Source organism: Trachinotus anak, unplaced genomic scaffold (assembly GCF_046630095.1).
Source record: "Trachinotus anak isolate AG129_WGS33_773 ecotype Australia unplaced genomic scaffold, CSIRO_AGI_Tana_v1 ptg000012l, whole genome shotgun sequence".
Classification (NCBI taxonomy): Eukaryota; Metazoa; Chordata; class Actinopteri; order Carangiformes; family Carangidae; genus Trachinotus; species Trachinotus anak.
The window spans coordinates 18,039,762-18,053,909 of record NW_027273863.1 but is presented as its reverse complement, the minus strand read 5'-3'; the positions used below and the strand labels follow the sequence as shown (position 1 = coordinate 18,053,909).

Here is a 14,148-nt window from a genome sequence, read left to right as displayed (position 1 = left end):
AAACGAAATGGTAAAAATTTAAACACCACTGCTACAGTGCCTTGGAATTAATATCCATTCAATAAGTGAGGGAAGTGTGTTAGTTACTTTCTAGTGGTGGAGAGCTTGTACTGTACTTAGGTACAATTTGATATATAATATGGTCATAAAATATGATGCAATTTGTATGTAGTATGTAAAAAAAATGGCTCCACCTCGACCAGCTACAACAGTAAATGCTACTTACATATTAATGCATCTGTGATAATAATCCAACATGACAGTATAATAATAAAAAATAATAATAATAACAATAATGATAAAAATAATAATAGCCTATAGAACAACACTAGTGGCTCTTTTTCTGCATCATGAGTTCTTTTAATTTTGATACATCAAGTAGCTACACTTTGCAAATAATATTTACATACTTGTTCTGTAATATTTTCAGTCCAGGACTTGTACTTGTCAAAGAGTTTTTTTCACAGTGCAGTATTGCTGGGTCTTCCTCCACTGGCTCTAAGCAGGAACATCAAATTGAATAATCTTGCGTTATTCCTGACAAGCCATATTTGTCAGCATATGGAAATGAAGTACCATTATTGCTATTATTTGAGGTTCCTAAGACAATTCAATTTCATTTCCTAAGATTACAAAATGCGGCTGATTGGACAATAAAGGCTACAGCAACTTCCTCAGCATTTATGATAATAATTACAGAAGTACGAGGGATAGATAACATAAATAAATCAATGATAAGTTCTAGGTAACATAAGTATACATTAAAAAAGAAAAGACTGGGCATAATAAAAAGGACTTACAATAAGAAAAAGGCCTGCAGGTATAATGAGTTTTTAGGAAGTTGCTACTGATATGGTTTGGCTGAGATGCTCAGGCAGGGAATTGACAAATGATTCAGGAACTCTATACTCCCTTGTTGCCCTTTTAATAATTTACTAACTTTGCCCAAAAACCCAAACAGGAAAAAATGAGGGTTGATGCAGTGAAATATGAAACTGATACAACCAAGTGGACTGTCTGTGCCTCTGCTGCCAAAGCACAGGAACAAAGCAAATACTGAGAAGAGAAACAGACAAAGTTAATACTTCTTTCTGTCTGTCAGTAATATTTCTGACGTGCTGATGGGTTGGAAAATGAGAATACACCTCATGTGACTCTAGCCAATCAATTACAATCAGCTATGTTATCACTTAGTGGTGTGCTTTAACTTTGCGGCTTTGTGAGGATGACCAATGGTTAAAGTCAGTTGATTGCTCACACTGAGGAGCTTTGATCAGCGTTTATCTTCGTGAGTAATGAGTGGCATGACCAAGTACAACATGTTAGAAGCTCCTCAGGAAACTCCTGAACAGACTAGTAACACAGTTGTCATCTCTGGAGTTAAGTGTATGTCTGTGGTAATGGTTCAAAGTGTCCACTGTGGCCATATGTTTCTCTACAAAGACCATTCACCAAAGTGTTTAAATCCTTTGTATTACACGGGAATTCATCAAGAAGCATATATAATCACAAATGAATCCACGTCTGTCACTAGTCTTCCTATCCGTCCATCTCACTCAGACGCTAAGATCTCCTGGCTTAATCTGGCCTAAGCTGGTGAGACAGTAAAGCACAGCGGAATCAGGATTGCATCCAGTGGGAACATTGTCCTAATCCCCTTCTGCCCTCTCCTTTGTGAACACTCTTCTCTTTGTCAGGGTCACTGATGCTTTTTTTTTTTTTTGTCCTCCCCTCTCTCTCTCTCTCTCTCTCTGTCACAATGCCCTTCAGCGGAGACGCAGGGAAAACATAGAGGAAAGGAGCAAGGACTGTGTGGATTTCTTATGATCTCAAACGGACTTGAGCCTCACGTGGCGAGTGGGGCCTTGTTGTTGGAGCATGCCATGTGCTAGAGCGTTGAGGCAGTGGGAGATCAGGCCCACGTCTGCTCTGCGGGGGATCAGACACACCAGGGCCCTGATGTGGCAGCGGGTACGGGGACTGGCCTGGGCCTGCCGGCATGGTGCCGGGTACCCAGTGAATTACAATGACCCGGACCGAGAAGAACAGGAGATGGTGTGCCTCGAGGTATGAAAGTGTGGTAGTTCTTTTCACATGAAGCATTAGTTCTCATTATCATTAATCTATCTCTGATTATTACTTCTTATTACTACTACTATTCAGTCAAAAGAAGTCACTAACCAGCCAAGTAAAACCACAACTGTACATAAAAGTTTATTTTTCTCAGAGGACATATTTCAGAAATGTTTTGAATCAGAGGATCAGTCATTATGTTGTTTATTTCTTGTTGCACTAGGAAAGAGCCACAGATAATAAAATTGTATAAGTCTGTTGCTGAAAGTGTTCGGTCAAAATGAATTATTTTGACATTTAATGAGACTAAGAGTAGTAATACAGCTCCACACGTCTTTCGAATAATATTTCTTTATTATGAATTTTAAGCAGTAAATGTCACATCCCTCATACTGTCTTTCGTTGTTGTTGTTGTTATTGCAACCAGATTGCTCTAGTCTGAGTGTCAGCCCCTCTTGCTTCTTGCCAAAACTCTATTTAGGGAAGTACTTCCTGTCTGAATGAGGCTTAAGAAGATTAAAAGAAGGAGATGGTGTGTCTTGAAATAGTGTGAAACAAATCATTAGAAATCTAAACAAAGTTTCATAGTCAGTGACACAGACAGTCAAAATACATGACAGCCAGTATCAACACCACATGTAATATTGAATAACATGTAATACTATAATGAGAAACAAGCACAAACATTCCTCCTAAAAATAGTCTGAGAATGTTATTCTGGAGTTTGCAGCAGTAGGATACACGGTAAAGGGATAAATAAAGACTTCCGAGGGCTTTCTGTAGTAAGGAGAACCACGTTACTATTCACAGAGGGGAAGGGATTGTAAAAGAGCCACGAGGACACAGGAGCTCCGTCCAGAACTGAGTGGGAGGACAGGAAAAGAGAGGAGACAGTTCAGGCCATTAGCATATACATTACGCAAAGTTGTTGCTTGGCCATGTATCTCAGAGCAGAACTGGAGCTTGTTGACCTCCAACCAAATTATTTCTCACTGTGAAGCTGAACTAAACTAAATAGGGAGTGGTCATATACAGGTATTATATGAGACCTGATGGAAACAACAGCTTATGAAAACATGCATTTGTGGTTGCTAATGTCAGATGTGAAAATACCTAATGTTTAGGTTCAAGCCCATAAGGATAGATTTCCCAACAGAGATGTTGACTTGTAATAGCAGGTAAAGCACAGGTGTAATTAATAAGACTAACAAAGGCCGAGTTCCATTAAAGGCCCAGCAGCTCTACACAGTAGTTTTCACTTTGCCTGATTAGATCACTGCGTCCAAGTCATATCATTTCAAACATATCTACAATCAATTTCTGATAGCTATTGACCCTATCGCCCAACTACAGATATGTCAATGAACTCTTGGTAGCGTGCGTGCAAATGCATCATCAGTTATGTCAAAATAAAATTCAGTATTAACACTAATACAATCAATTCAGCTAATCTGAAATGTAGGCTGTTTATGTGGTATGGCTATGAGGTTAGCACTAAGGATAACCACCCTGACGTAATTTGTGATCACTCCAAAGTCAGAATAACCTTTTTTTTTCGGCTCTTTTTTTCTGCTGACAATGTGTGATGCAGCTTTAAGTAGATTTTTGCGAGTGGTAATTCGTTTTTAGGGTTTATTCTTGATAACATTTAGGGTTATCAAGAATCAAAGGCTGTATGATAGTGTTGGCAGAGGCCACTCGAGGAGATGTCTGTCCATATACATCCAGCTTTATTTATGTTTAAGTAATATTTGGGGTATTTTTATGCCTCTTATTCAAGAGACATAGTAAAGAAATGACAGGAAATGAGGAGATGGAAATTGACATGCAGCTGGCCAGATGCAAACAGTGAATGTTGCAGTGCCTTCAATCCCTGGGCCACTCCTTTCTTTCTGTCTTTCTTTGTAGCATTTTAGTTTAGGCTTTATTAGATATCACACAGTGGAGAGCTAACATAAAATGAGAAGGGACAAATAAAGGGGAATGACATAAAACAAATGTCCCCAGCCAGATTCAGTTTCAGCTTGTTGTGATTAAATGGTCAGTGTCTTAAAACTACCAGAAAATGCCCTGACTCATTTTTTATTTTTAGAACAACTGCAACTGAAATCAAACTACTTCTATGTGCTATCTGATCTTTCACATTGATAATCATTCGCACTTCGCTTTCATCATCTGACATGTAATCCAGGTGACCACGCAGTCAGTTCATTATTTGTCTAATTTACCTGCTTTGCTTTTGGTAGACCTGCACCTATTTTCATATTTTGTTCTATTATATCATATATTGTTTTCTACCTTAGAATTGCATTAACCTATGTTTTAATGTTGTTATTGGGTATGCAAAGCTACAAAAATGTTTCTGTGTTCACCTCAAACCGATAGTGGTATCAGTCTGCATGGAGACCTCTCACCTAGAGATATGGTGATAATGTGATGTTAAAGTGAAAAACAAAACAGCAGATGACTGCGTAACTTGGTTACAAGGATTACAACACTGATTGTGCTTTAACAAATTGAGTCTGACCTTTACAGTACAAACAGCAACTTGACCAGCACACCTGGGGGAAACAGAGAGGAATTCATTAAAGAACAATAATGTCGGCAGGAAATAAAAAATCAAATAGGGAGAGGCAGATGTTTCCAATATTCTGTTGCCACCTTTGTTGCTGTGATTAGACAATTCGTCTTCACCTTCAAAATGCTCACAGATGCCATGCATGATATTTTGAGGTGTTAAGTTGGTGTCTGCACTTCCTTTGCGGTGCTTCTCCTCATGTTGAGCTCCGCTAATTGAATCTGCAGTTAATTCTATCTTCCTCAGAGCTTCACAATGATCTGAATCCCCTCAATCACACATTGAAAAGACTTTTTTCATCTTGTCGCCCAGCTCGGTCGTCCTATTCTCCCGTGTGACCTTGTGTGTTCAGAATCCCTCCTCCACCTGGCTCTGTGCTCTGAGAGGGAAAAGCCTGTGTGCTCATCAAATCACAACAGCATAAAGTATCTTTCATTGCTTGCGTGTGTATGTATCAATCTCACATGGCTATTTGTGGGTTTGTGTTGCGTAACATGGACACAAGGGAGGGTGTTAAATGAAGTGTTGTGGAGAAAGTCACATGTTTATATCTCTGGGGGGAATGAAGATGTGTGGATGCTCAGGGCACAACCGAGTTAAGCTCAACCAGAAAGTAGTATATCTGGACAGGAAAGAAATCTGTTCTGTGCTCTTTTTTGAGAAGATAACAGAGCAGACGAATGCCTCATCCTTAGGTGGACCCATTGCTAGTATCATAGAACAGTACCAGGTCTGTGCAGACAGTGTAAGAACTGCTCTCCACTAGGTCTTGTATTACAGACGCTCACGTTTTGCCACACTTCTTATTACAGTGTGGGACTGGTGAATTTGATTTCCATTAGAGAACATCATGACTGACAATGTGACCCAGACAGGCAACAGCACAAAAGTGTTGGTGTAAATTAAGTAGATAGCTCCATAAGAATGGGCAGCTATTGAGTGCAGGGTGCCATCTGGTGTTACTATAAAGCAAGACATGATGTGCACCCTAACGTGAAGTGTTAATAATGGCACATAGTAGATTACATTGAAAGATATGTGTGAAAATGTATATCTTATTACTTCTAGCTTGATTCTTTATCAAACAGTTACACTAGTATGGTAAAATACTCATGTGAAATGGAGTCACATTAAAGAGATCATATTTTGCCAGTATGACTGTGACTATGACTGATCGTATGAAAATTGATTAAATCAGTGAGTTCTCTTTTGTCATGTATATGGAGAATGTCATGTTAGTGCTGTAGTTCCAGCTAACCTTCAGATGGCAGTGTTGTCCTCTCATTGGTGTTTGCAGGCCTGCACATTAAGTCACACGGGAGCCTAGAAATCGTCTGTGAAATACAATGAAGCAGGATGCACAGGACATGAAATGCTGGGAAAAAATGGAAAACTATGATTTCATTTGTTCATTTATTTAACAGAGACAATATAGATAGATATTGTTGCATGGTGAGACAAAATGTAGCAGGTGTCATTTATATCAGATGTTCAGGTGAATGTGGCTTGCTGCCTCATACTTAGTTCATTTTATAAATTCAGATTAAAACATAACAATAAAAACAAATGGGGGCGGGGGGGTGCCAATGTGTATGTATTGACATATAGGTTGAAGGTTTGTGTGTATTAGTGGAAGTAAACACATGTCCATGACAAGTGGATTAAAATTCATTGAACAATTAGTCGCTCCTGGGGGACAGATCATTTAAAAAAATCTAAATGAAAGACTAAACTTCCCAAATTATAGAACCCTAGCTGTAAAAGTCATGACATCCCTCAGTAGATGAGGCGATGCAGCCGAAGAGCTGCTGCTGGTTCAGCACCATAGACAGCGACTTCATGGGAAAGGCTCGGTCATTGCGCAGGTTTTTTTTTTTTAATGTAATATTTCTGCATATCCTTTGAAACATTTTTTGAATTTGTAAATAGCTGTAATGTGCCACGAACTCCTGAATTTTATATGTTCGTTTTTTTTTTTTTGGTTTTTTTTTTCCTGCCTTAAGCTTTAATTTTAGTGCGTTTCCCTTCTTTTAAACACAAGTTGTCAGTGCGGACACCCTCACTTGAATGGTCCTTTTCTACAGTGTCTCACGAAGGCTACAGGGCAGGAGCGGACCTGCACGGTAAACCTGTGCCATACCGTCGGGGTTTACGCTCTTCACTGAGCTACTACGAGTTGGAGAGAAGACGCATGCGTACTGACTTGAAGCAGCCGGTCGGGGGGTGGGGGGGGGGAGCCTTATGTGCCATCGGATGTAATCAAGGCAAAGAATTACCTCTTCTCGCTGTGCATACATGGTGAAATTGTAAGTACTGGTGGCAAACCGATGTATCGTTGCACGGATGTTTGGTGAGCGGAGCGTTTGAGGCCGTTTTCCCGGCGTTTTAAATGGCATGTCACTATCTTGCTGTACAGTGGGCTTTTAACAGATCTAGGCAGTGTCTTTTCGGTGGTTGTCCAGGGCGATGAAGCTCTGTGGTTCTTCATGGTGGCACTTTCCATTGATGTGATGTGCGAGTTGCTAATACAACGGTCTCCGCCGTAAAATCGCTCAGGAACCATCACGTCCCCCGGCTTCGTTCGCGTCTTTCTACCGCTGCGAGATTGAGGAAGAATTGTGGTTTATGTGTTGTTATCATGATTTATCCTTTGAATGGATACGACCACCCCACCCCCCCATTTCATCGTCTATAGCTGTTGAGTCAAGCCATAGCTTACTGCAATTGTGTCAGCTTTGAAGTACCCGACACCTAACGCGTAAAATATGCCATTTGGCACGACGCACGAAATCTGCAGCTGAAGCCAGCCACGGATCTGAGGGAAGCCGTGCGCGGATCCATTTTAGAAATGACCAAGTGGTACTGTATTCACTGAAAGGCTGTGATAGAGCGATGCTGCGGTTATAGATTTGCAAGCTGTGCTTTCCGCCCCCCTTCCCACCCCCCCACCCCCACCCCCACCTTCCCATGAACCAAATCATCTTTTTTTTTTTTTTTTTTTTTTAAAGCATCGTTTTCTCGTGTCAGGTAGTAGTCGGATGATGCTGTGAGTTGGAAGCGACAGCTTTGTTACATAAATGATCTGACAGGATTTGGCAGTGTCTGACCTGGTGATGACACATTTGTTAAAATCAGACAAGAAGTCATTCTGTGAGCACAGCCTGTCTGTAGTCTATAGGCCTACAAACCTCCGTGGGGATTCTGTTCAATTACACCAGAGAACTAAAGTCACAATTACAACACAGTCATTTCTCATGAGCACGATGAACGTAGCCTGAAGGTGCAAGACAGTCTGACACTTGACAAGTGCAAATCCTAAAAAGATAATATTTACATTATTTGCAAGTGTATTTCATTTACTGCTCCACTTAGGCCCAGGGAGCTTTGCAAATCATTTAATGCGCTGCTGTTACACTCAGGCTTTCACAAATGGGATATTTCAAATTTTGGAACATATGTATTGAACCAATAAAATTTGAGTATATCAGACATCATACAGCCAGTTTGAGATTAGAGGGTTGTGGGGGCATGTTTGGCAGCACGAGAAACAAAATCAGCAAATTATTCTTCCGTACTTTTCCCCTGAATAGAGCGAACAGCATTCCTTTACAGTGTGGCCTCCGGGCATGCCAGCACATGCTCTGGCCGGAGAGCACCAGCAGCATTTTACTTCCTGCACATATTACAAAAAGATAGGTGTCAACTGGTGAGAGTAATTCATCAAATGAATTTAACCAATCTTTATCACGATGAATGTGATGCTGTGGTGCTGGTGCAACCAGGTGCACGGTCAGGATTTGACACTGTTGGAAATTTCACACACTATCCTACAAACGCATCGGAGGCTAAAGAGATTTTCTTACGACATGACAAAATCTAAGTCAACTATTCCTGACATCAAAACACTGAACTCAGTGCCTTCCTCTCCTCTCTCCTCTGTCTATAGCCCATGGGATCAGAGCGGATGGAGATGCGAAAGAGGCAGATGTCGGTGCAGCAGGAGTCGGCAGCGGGGGGAACTGCACCGGCCCAGCAGGGCCAGCCGGGCCAGGCCAACCCACGGGGCTCAAATGCATGTTGCTTCTGCTGGTGCTGCTGCTGTAGCTGTTCCTGGTAGGTCTTCCCCACCCGAGAACTGACTCGTTGTGGCCCAGCATGGTTGACATTATTGCACACAGGACAGCACAGCCTGAGCTACTGTGACTTAGCAGCAGGCTCCAGCTTGTGTCTTACGCTCTTGATATTTTTGCACGAGGTCTGTAGACGTTTGTCTTACATTAGCGTTATTACAATGTAAAACATGATGAAACAGCGGTTTGTTTTCTGCTGTGAATGGGAGCGCTTGAAATATCTGCAGTTTAATAATCTTACGCTGGATGAAATCAAAACAAATCAGAATTTGTGGTTGAGGAATTTCACTCTAGTTCCCAGTAACTGTCTTTACACTTTGACACATTATGGAGGACACATTTGTAAGAAGGTACACATGCAGATATACAGCTAAACAGAGATAACAAGCGAAATAAGTTGCTGGATAACATGTAGTGAGTGTTTATATATCTACTGTCAGAAAAAAGACCCTAAGGTGATGCCCTCAAATAGCTTTTTTTGTGCAAACAATAGTCAAAATATATTCGGTTTAGGGCTGCAACTCTTGTTTGTTTTCATTATCAGTTAACCTGTTGCTTATTTTCTCACTTCATCACTTAATGCTTTAGTCTATAAAATGTCAGAATCTATTCAAAATTTCCACTCCAGTTTCCCAGTGTCAAAAATTAGGTCTTCAATTATCTTGTTCTGTCCGACCAGCACTCCAAACCACAAAGATATGCAGTTTGATACATTTTTTTTTTTGCCATTTATGTGTAAAAATATTATTTAACAATTGATCTATCTCTATTTTTCAGTTGATCAACTAATTGATTAACCAACTAGCTGTTGCAGCTCGGATTCAGTCATATCATAGAAGGCCAGGAAAGCTGGCAAAGATTCACATTTGACAAGCAGTGAAATTCTGCTAATTTTGCTTCAAAAAAAATTTCAGCCATAATGGTTGTGATAGTTAAATTTTTATCCAGCTTTTTTATTCTTCCTTGTTGTGTTTTCATGTCTGCCTCATCATTAGGAACGAAGACCGGGATGATAGAAACCGCAAGACATCTTATGACGTCAAGGAAGGGACCTCAGACTGTGAAGACTGGTCAGTTAAATTCACCGCACAAAAACGCCTCATCTATTCAGTACAGGTTTTTTTTTTTTTTTTTTTTTTGGTAAATGTTGAAGTCACACACTCTGATGTTGTCCACGCTCTCTGCAGCCCTACGCCCACGTTGGAGGAGGTGCGCTCATGGGGGCAGTCCTTTGACAAGCTCATGTGCTGCCCAGCGGGGAGGAACTCCTTCCGACAGTTTCTTCGCACTGAGTTCAGCGAGGAGAACATGCTCTTCTGGTTAGCTTGTGAGGAGTTCTGCAAAGAGACCAATAAGAGTGCGATAGAGGAGAAAGCTCGGGTCATCTACGAGGACTATATCTCCATTCTCTCGCCGAAAGAGGTGTGATAGCCCCGTTTCATTATTCTGTGTTGATTTTAAGGTTAAAACTTTGTGATGTCTGACAAATGTCCATCTCCTTTTCCCTGACTTTGGAGGAATAGTTTGATATTTAAGGAAATGTGCATAATCACTTCCGTAGTGGAAGTTAGGTGAGAAGATCAATATCACTCTCTTATCTGTATGGTAAATATGAAGCTACAGCCACCAGCCTGTTAGCTTAGCTTAGCATAAAGACTGGAAACAGAGGGAAACAGCTAGCCTGGGTCTGTCCAAAGGTGACAAAATCTGGCTACATGCTCTTCTAAAGCTCACTAATTCACATGGAAAATCTGGTTTGCTCCTCATTAAATGGCAGATTATCGCTTTACACTTTAGTTTTTGTATTGATTAAACAAACAACTTGTTAACATGATAATTTGTGAATTACTTTTGAGTTCTGGTAGGTGTATTTTGTTATTTGTAGACAGAGCCTGGATAGCTTTTTCCCCCTGTTCCCAGTCTTTTTGCTAAGATGAGCTAATCGGTTACTCAGGACAGCTTCACGTTTACCACACAGTGCGCATGTTGTTCTTCCTAATGTCTTATTCTGATGACTTCCAGGTGAGCCTTGATTCCCGTGTGCGTGAGGCGATCAACAGGAACATGCTGGAGCCCAACTCGCACACGTTCGACGACGCCCAGCTGCAGATCTACACACTAATGCAAAGAGACTCGTACCCTCGCTACATGAACTCCCCAGCCTACAAAAACCTGCTCAACACTCTGTCAGAGCAGTCCCCTGAATCTTAGGGTGGTGATGACCTGTGATCTTTTAACTCTCTTTATGCCCCTCCCCCTCCTCCCGATCCTTACCCCCTTTTTTAAAATTTATTTTATATGTTCAGTGTAGGATTACATGAACCGGGCCTCGTGCCTGGCCCCTCCCAGGGATCTCAGCTCTATTGTGATCTGCACCTGACCGAAGACACTCAGGTCTCAAAATCTCCCGAGGGCTTGACATCACAAGTACTGCTACAGATCAACATAGCAAAACACTCCAAAGGAATATAAATACATTTTGTTTCTGATTTTTTTTTTTTTTCTTTGGTTCATTTTTGATAGAAATCTATTTTATTTGTGTTCAGAGTTTTTTATGGTCTGTTGTTTTTTGTATGATTGTTTGGGGGGAAAATGATTCCTACTGTAGACTATATATTTATGAGTTTGTAAATAGTAAAAATGGAATTGTGGGTATTTTATGTGGAAACGCCTGGTTCTATTAACTGCGTATGAAAATCAAAGCTCAAGTCAAAGGCTACATGTTAGCTCTACTTGCAGGCAGCTTTGTGGGGTACTGTATGATTTTACTTTATTTTCACCCTGTTTTGTTACCTAACCTCACACTTCGGTACCTGTGACATCGACTTGGCAACTCCAGTTCATGTAGAACCTGTGTGTAATTGACACTGCTGTTAGTGTGGTTGAGGTGACAAAGTGACAACAGCTCTTGTCACAGTGTGCAATTTGTTTCCTTAAGAAACTCGAATCAATAATGAAAGGGTGTTTTAACTTTCTTTACTCAATTTTAACCACAGAAGATTGCCTATTTAAGACACTATATAAGAATTTTTTATTCAAGTGTTACTCACTGCACATCTCATAGGTTTAATGTAGTTTTAACAGTGTGACATAGGAACCATAGTAATTGTATTTACCAGATAAAGTATTTTTATTTATTGATATCTATTGCCAATACAGAAGAACCAACAAGTATAAATTCTATTTAAGTGCTACGGTGAAGAAAACTATACTGTTAAGTCACTGTCAGTCAATGTAGAAATTTGGGTAACACTACATTTTACGGGTCTGTAATTTCCTAGTAACTTCCTAGGAGGTTTTCCTGGAAAGAACTATGTGATTTGGTACTAAATATGGGGAGCAACATTTCAGGAAATACACTCATTTGGTGTTTTATGGAGAGCTGAGATGATTGATACCACGCCCATAGCTGTACAGTAAATATGAAGCCACAGCTAGCAGCTGGTTAGCTTATCTTAGCAACAAGACAGGCAACGGAAAAATAGTTAGCCTGGCTCTGTCCAAAGGCAACGAAAGCCACTTAGCACCTTCAGAGCTCGAAAAGTAGTTCATGATATCTTGTTTGTTTAATCCAAACAAAAACCCAATTGTAAAAAAAAATCTGCTGTTTTCGTCAGGCAACCAGCAGACACTCCATGCTGCTGGCAAGTGAATAAAAATAGTCCAGCATATAATCCCTTCGTACTAGTGATTAACTGGAATTAATTACTTGGCAGTGTACCAACTGAATTGTTTCTATTTTAGCAATAAGTACTACTAAAGTACATTTCCAGAAAACTTGTTGGAAATTAGTAAGAAATTACTCTGAAATGACAGACCTATGAAATAAAGTGTAGCTTAAATTTATGTGAGATGAACATTTTTCCACTGCAGGTTGAATCATCCTTGTAGATTTTGAGCCCATCTGCTAAATGAAATTGACTTGATCGATTGGAACTGACGCTGGGGTCAGGCCAGGTTAGCACCAACACCAAAGCTACCATGTAAACTGTGCTCATCTTTATCGCAAGCGTTTCCATTGACTAAAATTGGAGTTGCCAAGTGTTGAAAACTTTTATGTATTCTGATAGTTTTAGTTAAAATTACTTTGTTGCCTCACAAACATGTCACTCAAAGACAAGATCCTCACATGGGGAAGTGCCTTGACATTCAATTTTATGACATCTTTCTCATGGGCAACGGTTGTTTTCAGACTCTTGCCATAAGGGTGGTTACTGGAGCATGAAGCCAGTTTACTGGAAATTGTCCCTCTCATTGGCCAAATTATTGCATGTGTTTCGTCTTGATTCCTTCGTCATGACTACATCAGTCCATTTTGGTAGCGCAGAGGATGATGAAAACACATGTCTTTATTTGCGGAGGACAAAGATCAATGGATAGGGCTGGTCGATCTGAACTTCTTGCCAACCTGTGTGCTTCATGGTGGGACTTCTACTTGTCTTAGAGTTAACTTTAACTTACTATGTGCAATTTGAGCTGATGGATACACCACGCAGATCAACCTCAAAACACAATCTAAGCCAATGGTTTGGAGTGATGCCTATAAATGTTGTTTCTTCTTCTGTTTACTATATGAAATGTGTTATTTTGCGCTGAGTTTACTGAAGAATACATTTTTAAAAACAAATAATGTGAATGTTTACAGTATATGGTTTAGGTTTTTTTTTCTGCTACTCTCCAAGAAAATAATGACTTGTGGGCATTTTGATTAAGATAAAATAAAGCACAATAATTTTATTGACTCTGGAATGATTTGATCACTAAACCACAACACAGCTATAAACCATTAAAACTTACCGGGGAAATTACTTAACAAATTTATATAATTTGTTGATCTATAAATAGAATCTCACTGAAGTCCTGCTATGCGTTGATAAGTAGCATTAAAGGATTAAAAAAAAAAGACTGATAAATGAAATGTATCAGTTCAGTACAGGATGGTCTTGTTTCTTCAATCAGAGACTGAGGAGGTAGAGGAGGTACAACCTACTAAGAAGCTAAGGGCCATTATTAAATAATTCACAAGACCTGCAGTGAGGCACTTAGAACAGAATTTAGAAAAAAAACATGCTGCACATTGGAGCTTTATATATATTAATGTAAATTATTCAATCGCATTTTGGCCACTGGGCTTAACTCAAGTCCTTGAGAAGCCTGGTCCTCTTTATAGACTCAAAAAACGCACTGAACCTTATCTTTAATCACATTGGTACTTCATGACTTTCCCTAATTTCATTACAGTTGCTTATTGATTTTTAAAAATATTTTGTATTTATTCACATTTTATTTATTCATGATTTTGAAACCATGATTTGATGTTTTTCACAAGTCTGCTAAAGGAAATAATGCACTACTTCTGTTTGTTTG

The 14,148-nt window shown here is 39.9% G+C and overlaps 1 protein-coding gene across 2 annotated transcripts; it reads left to right on the top strand.

Moving 5' to 3' along the window:
• Window positions 1-1,685: 1,685 nt before the first annotated feature.
• On the top strand, window positions 1,686-13,522 carry rgs20 (regulator of G protein signaling 20). 2 transcript variants are annotated; one of them, XM_071491446.1, is made up of 5 exons: window positions 1,686-2,067; window positions 8,598-8,764; window positions 9,777-9,851; window positions 9,969-10,203; window positions 10,804-13,522. In XM_071491446.1, the coding sequence occupies exons 1-5, from the start codon at window positions 1,879-1,881 to the stop codon at window positions 10,990-10,992; spliced, it is 855 nt and encodes a 284-aa protein (XP_071347547.1). In that variant the 5' UTR covers window positions 1,686-1,878; the 3' UTR covers window positions 10,993-13,522. The 2 variants fall into 2 exon arrangements, with proteins under 2 accessions (XP_071347547.1, XP_071347548.1); XM_071491447.1 differs by lacking the exon at window positions 1,686-2,067 and adding an exon at window positions 6,799-6,957.
• Window positions 13,523-14,148: the final 626 nt, after the last annotated feature.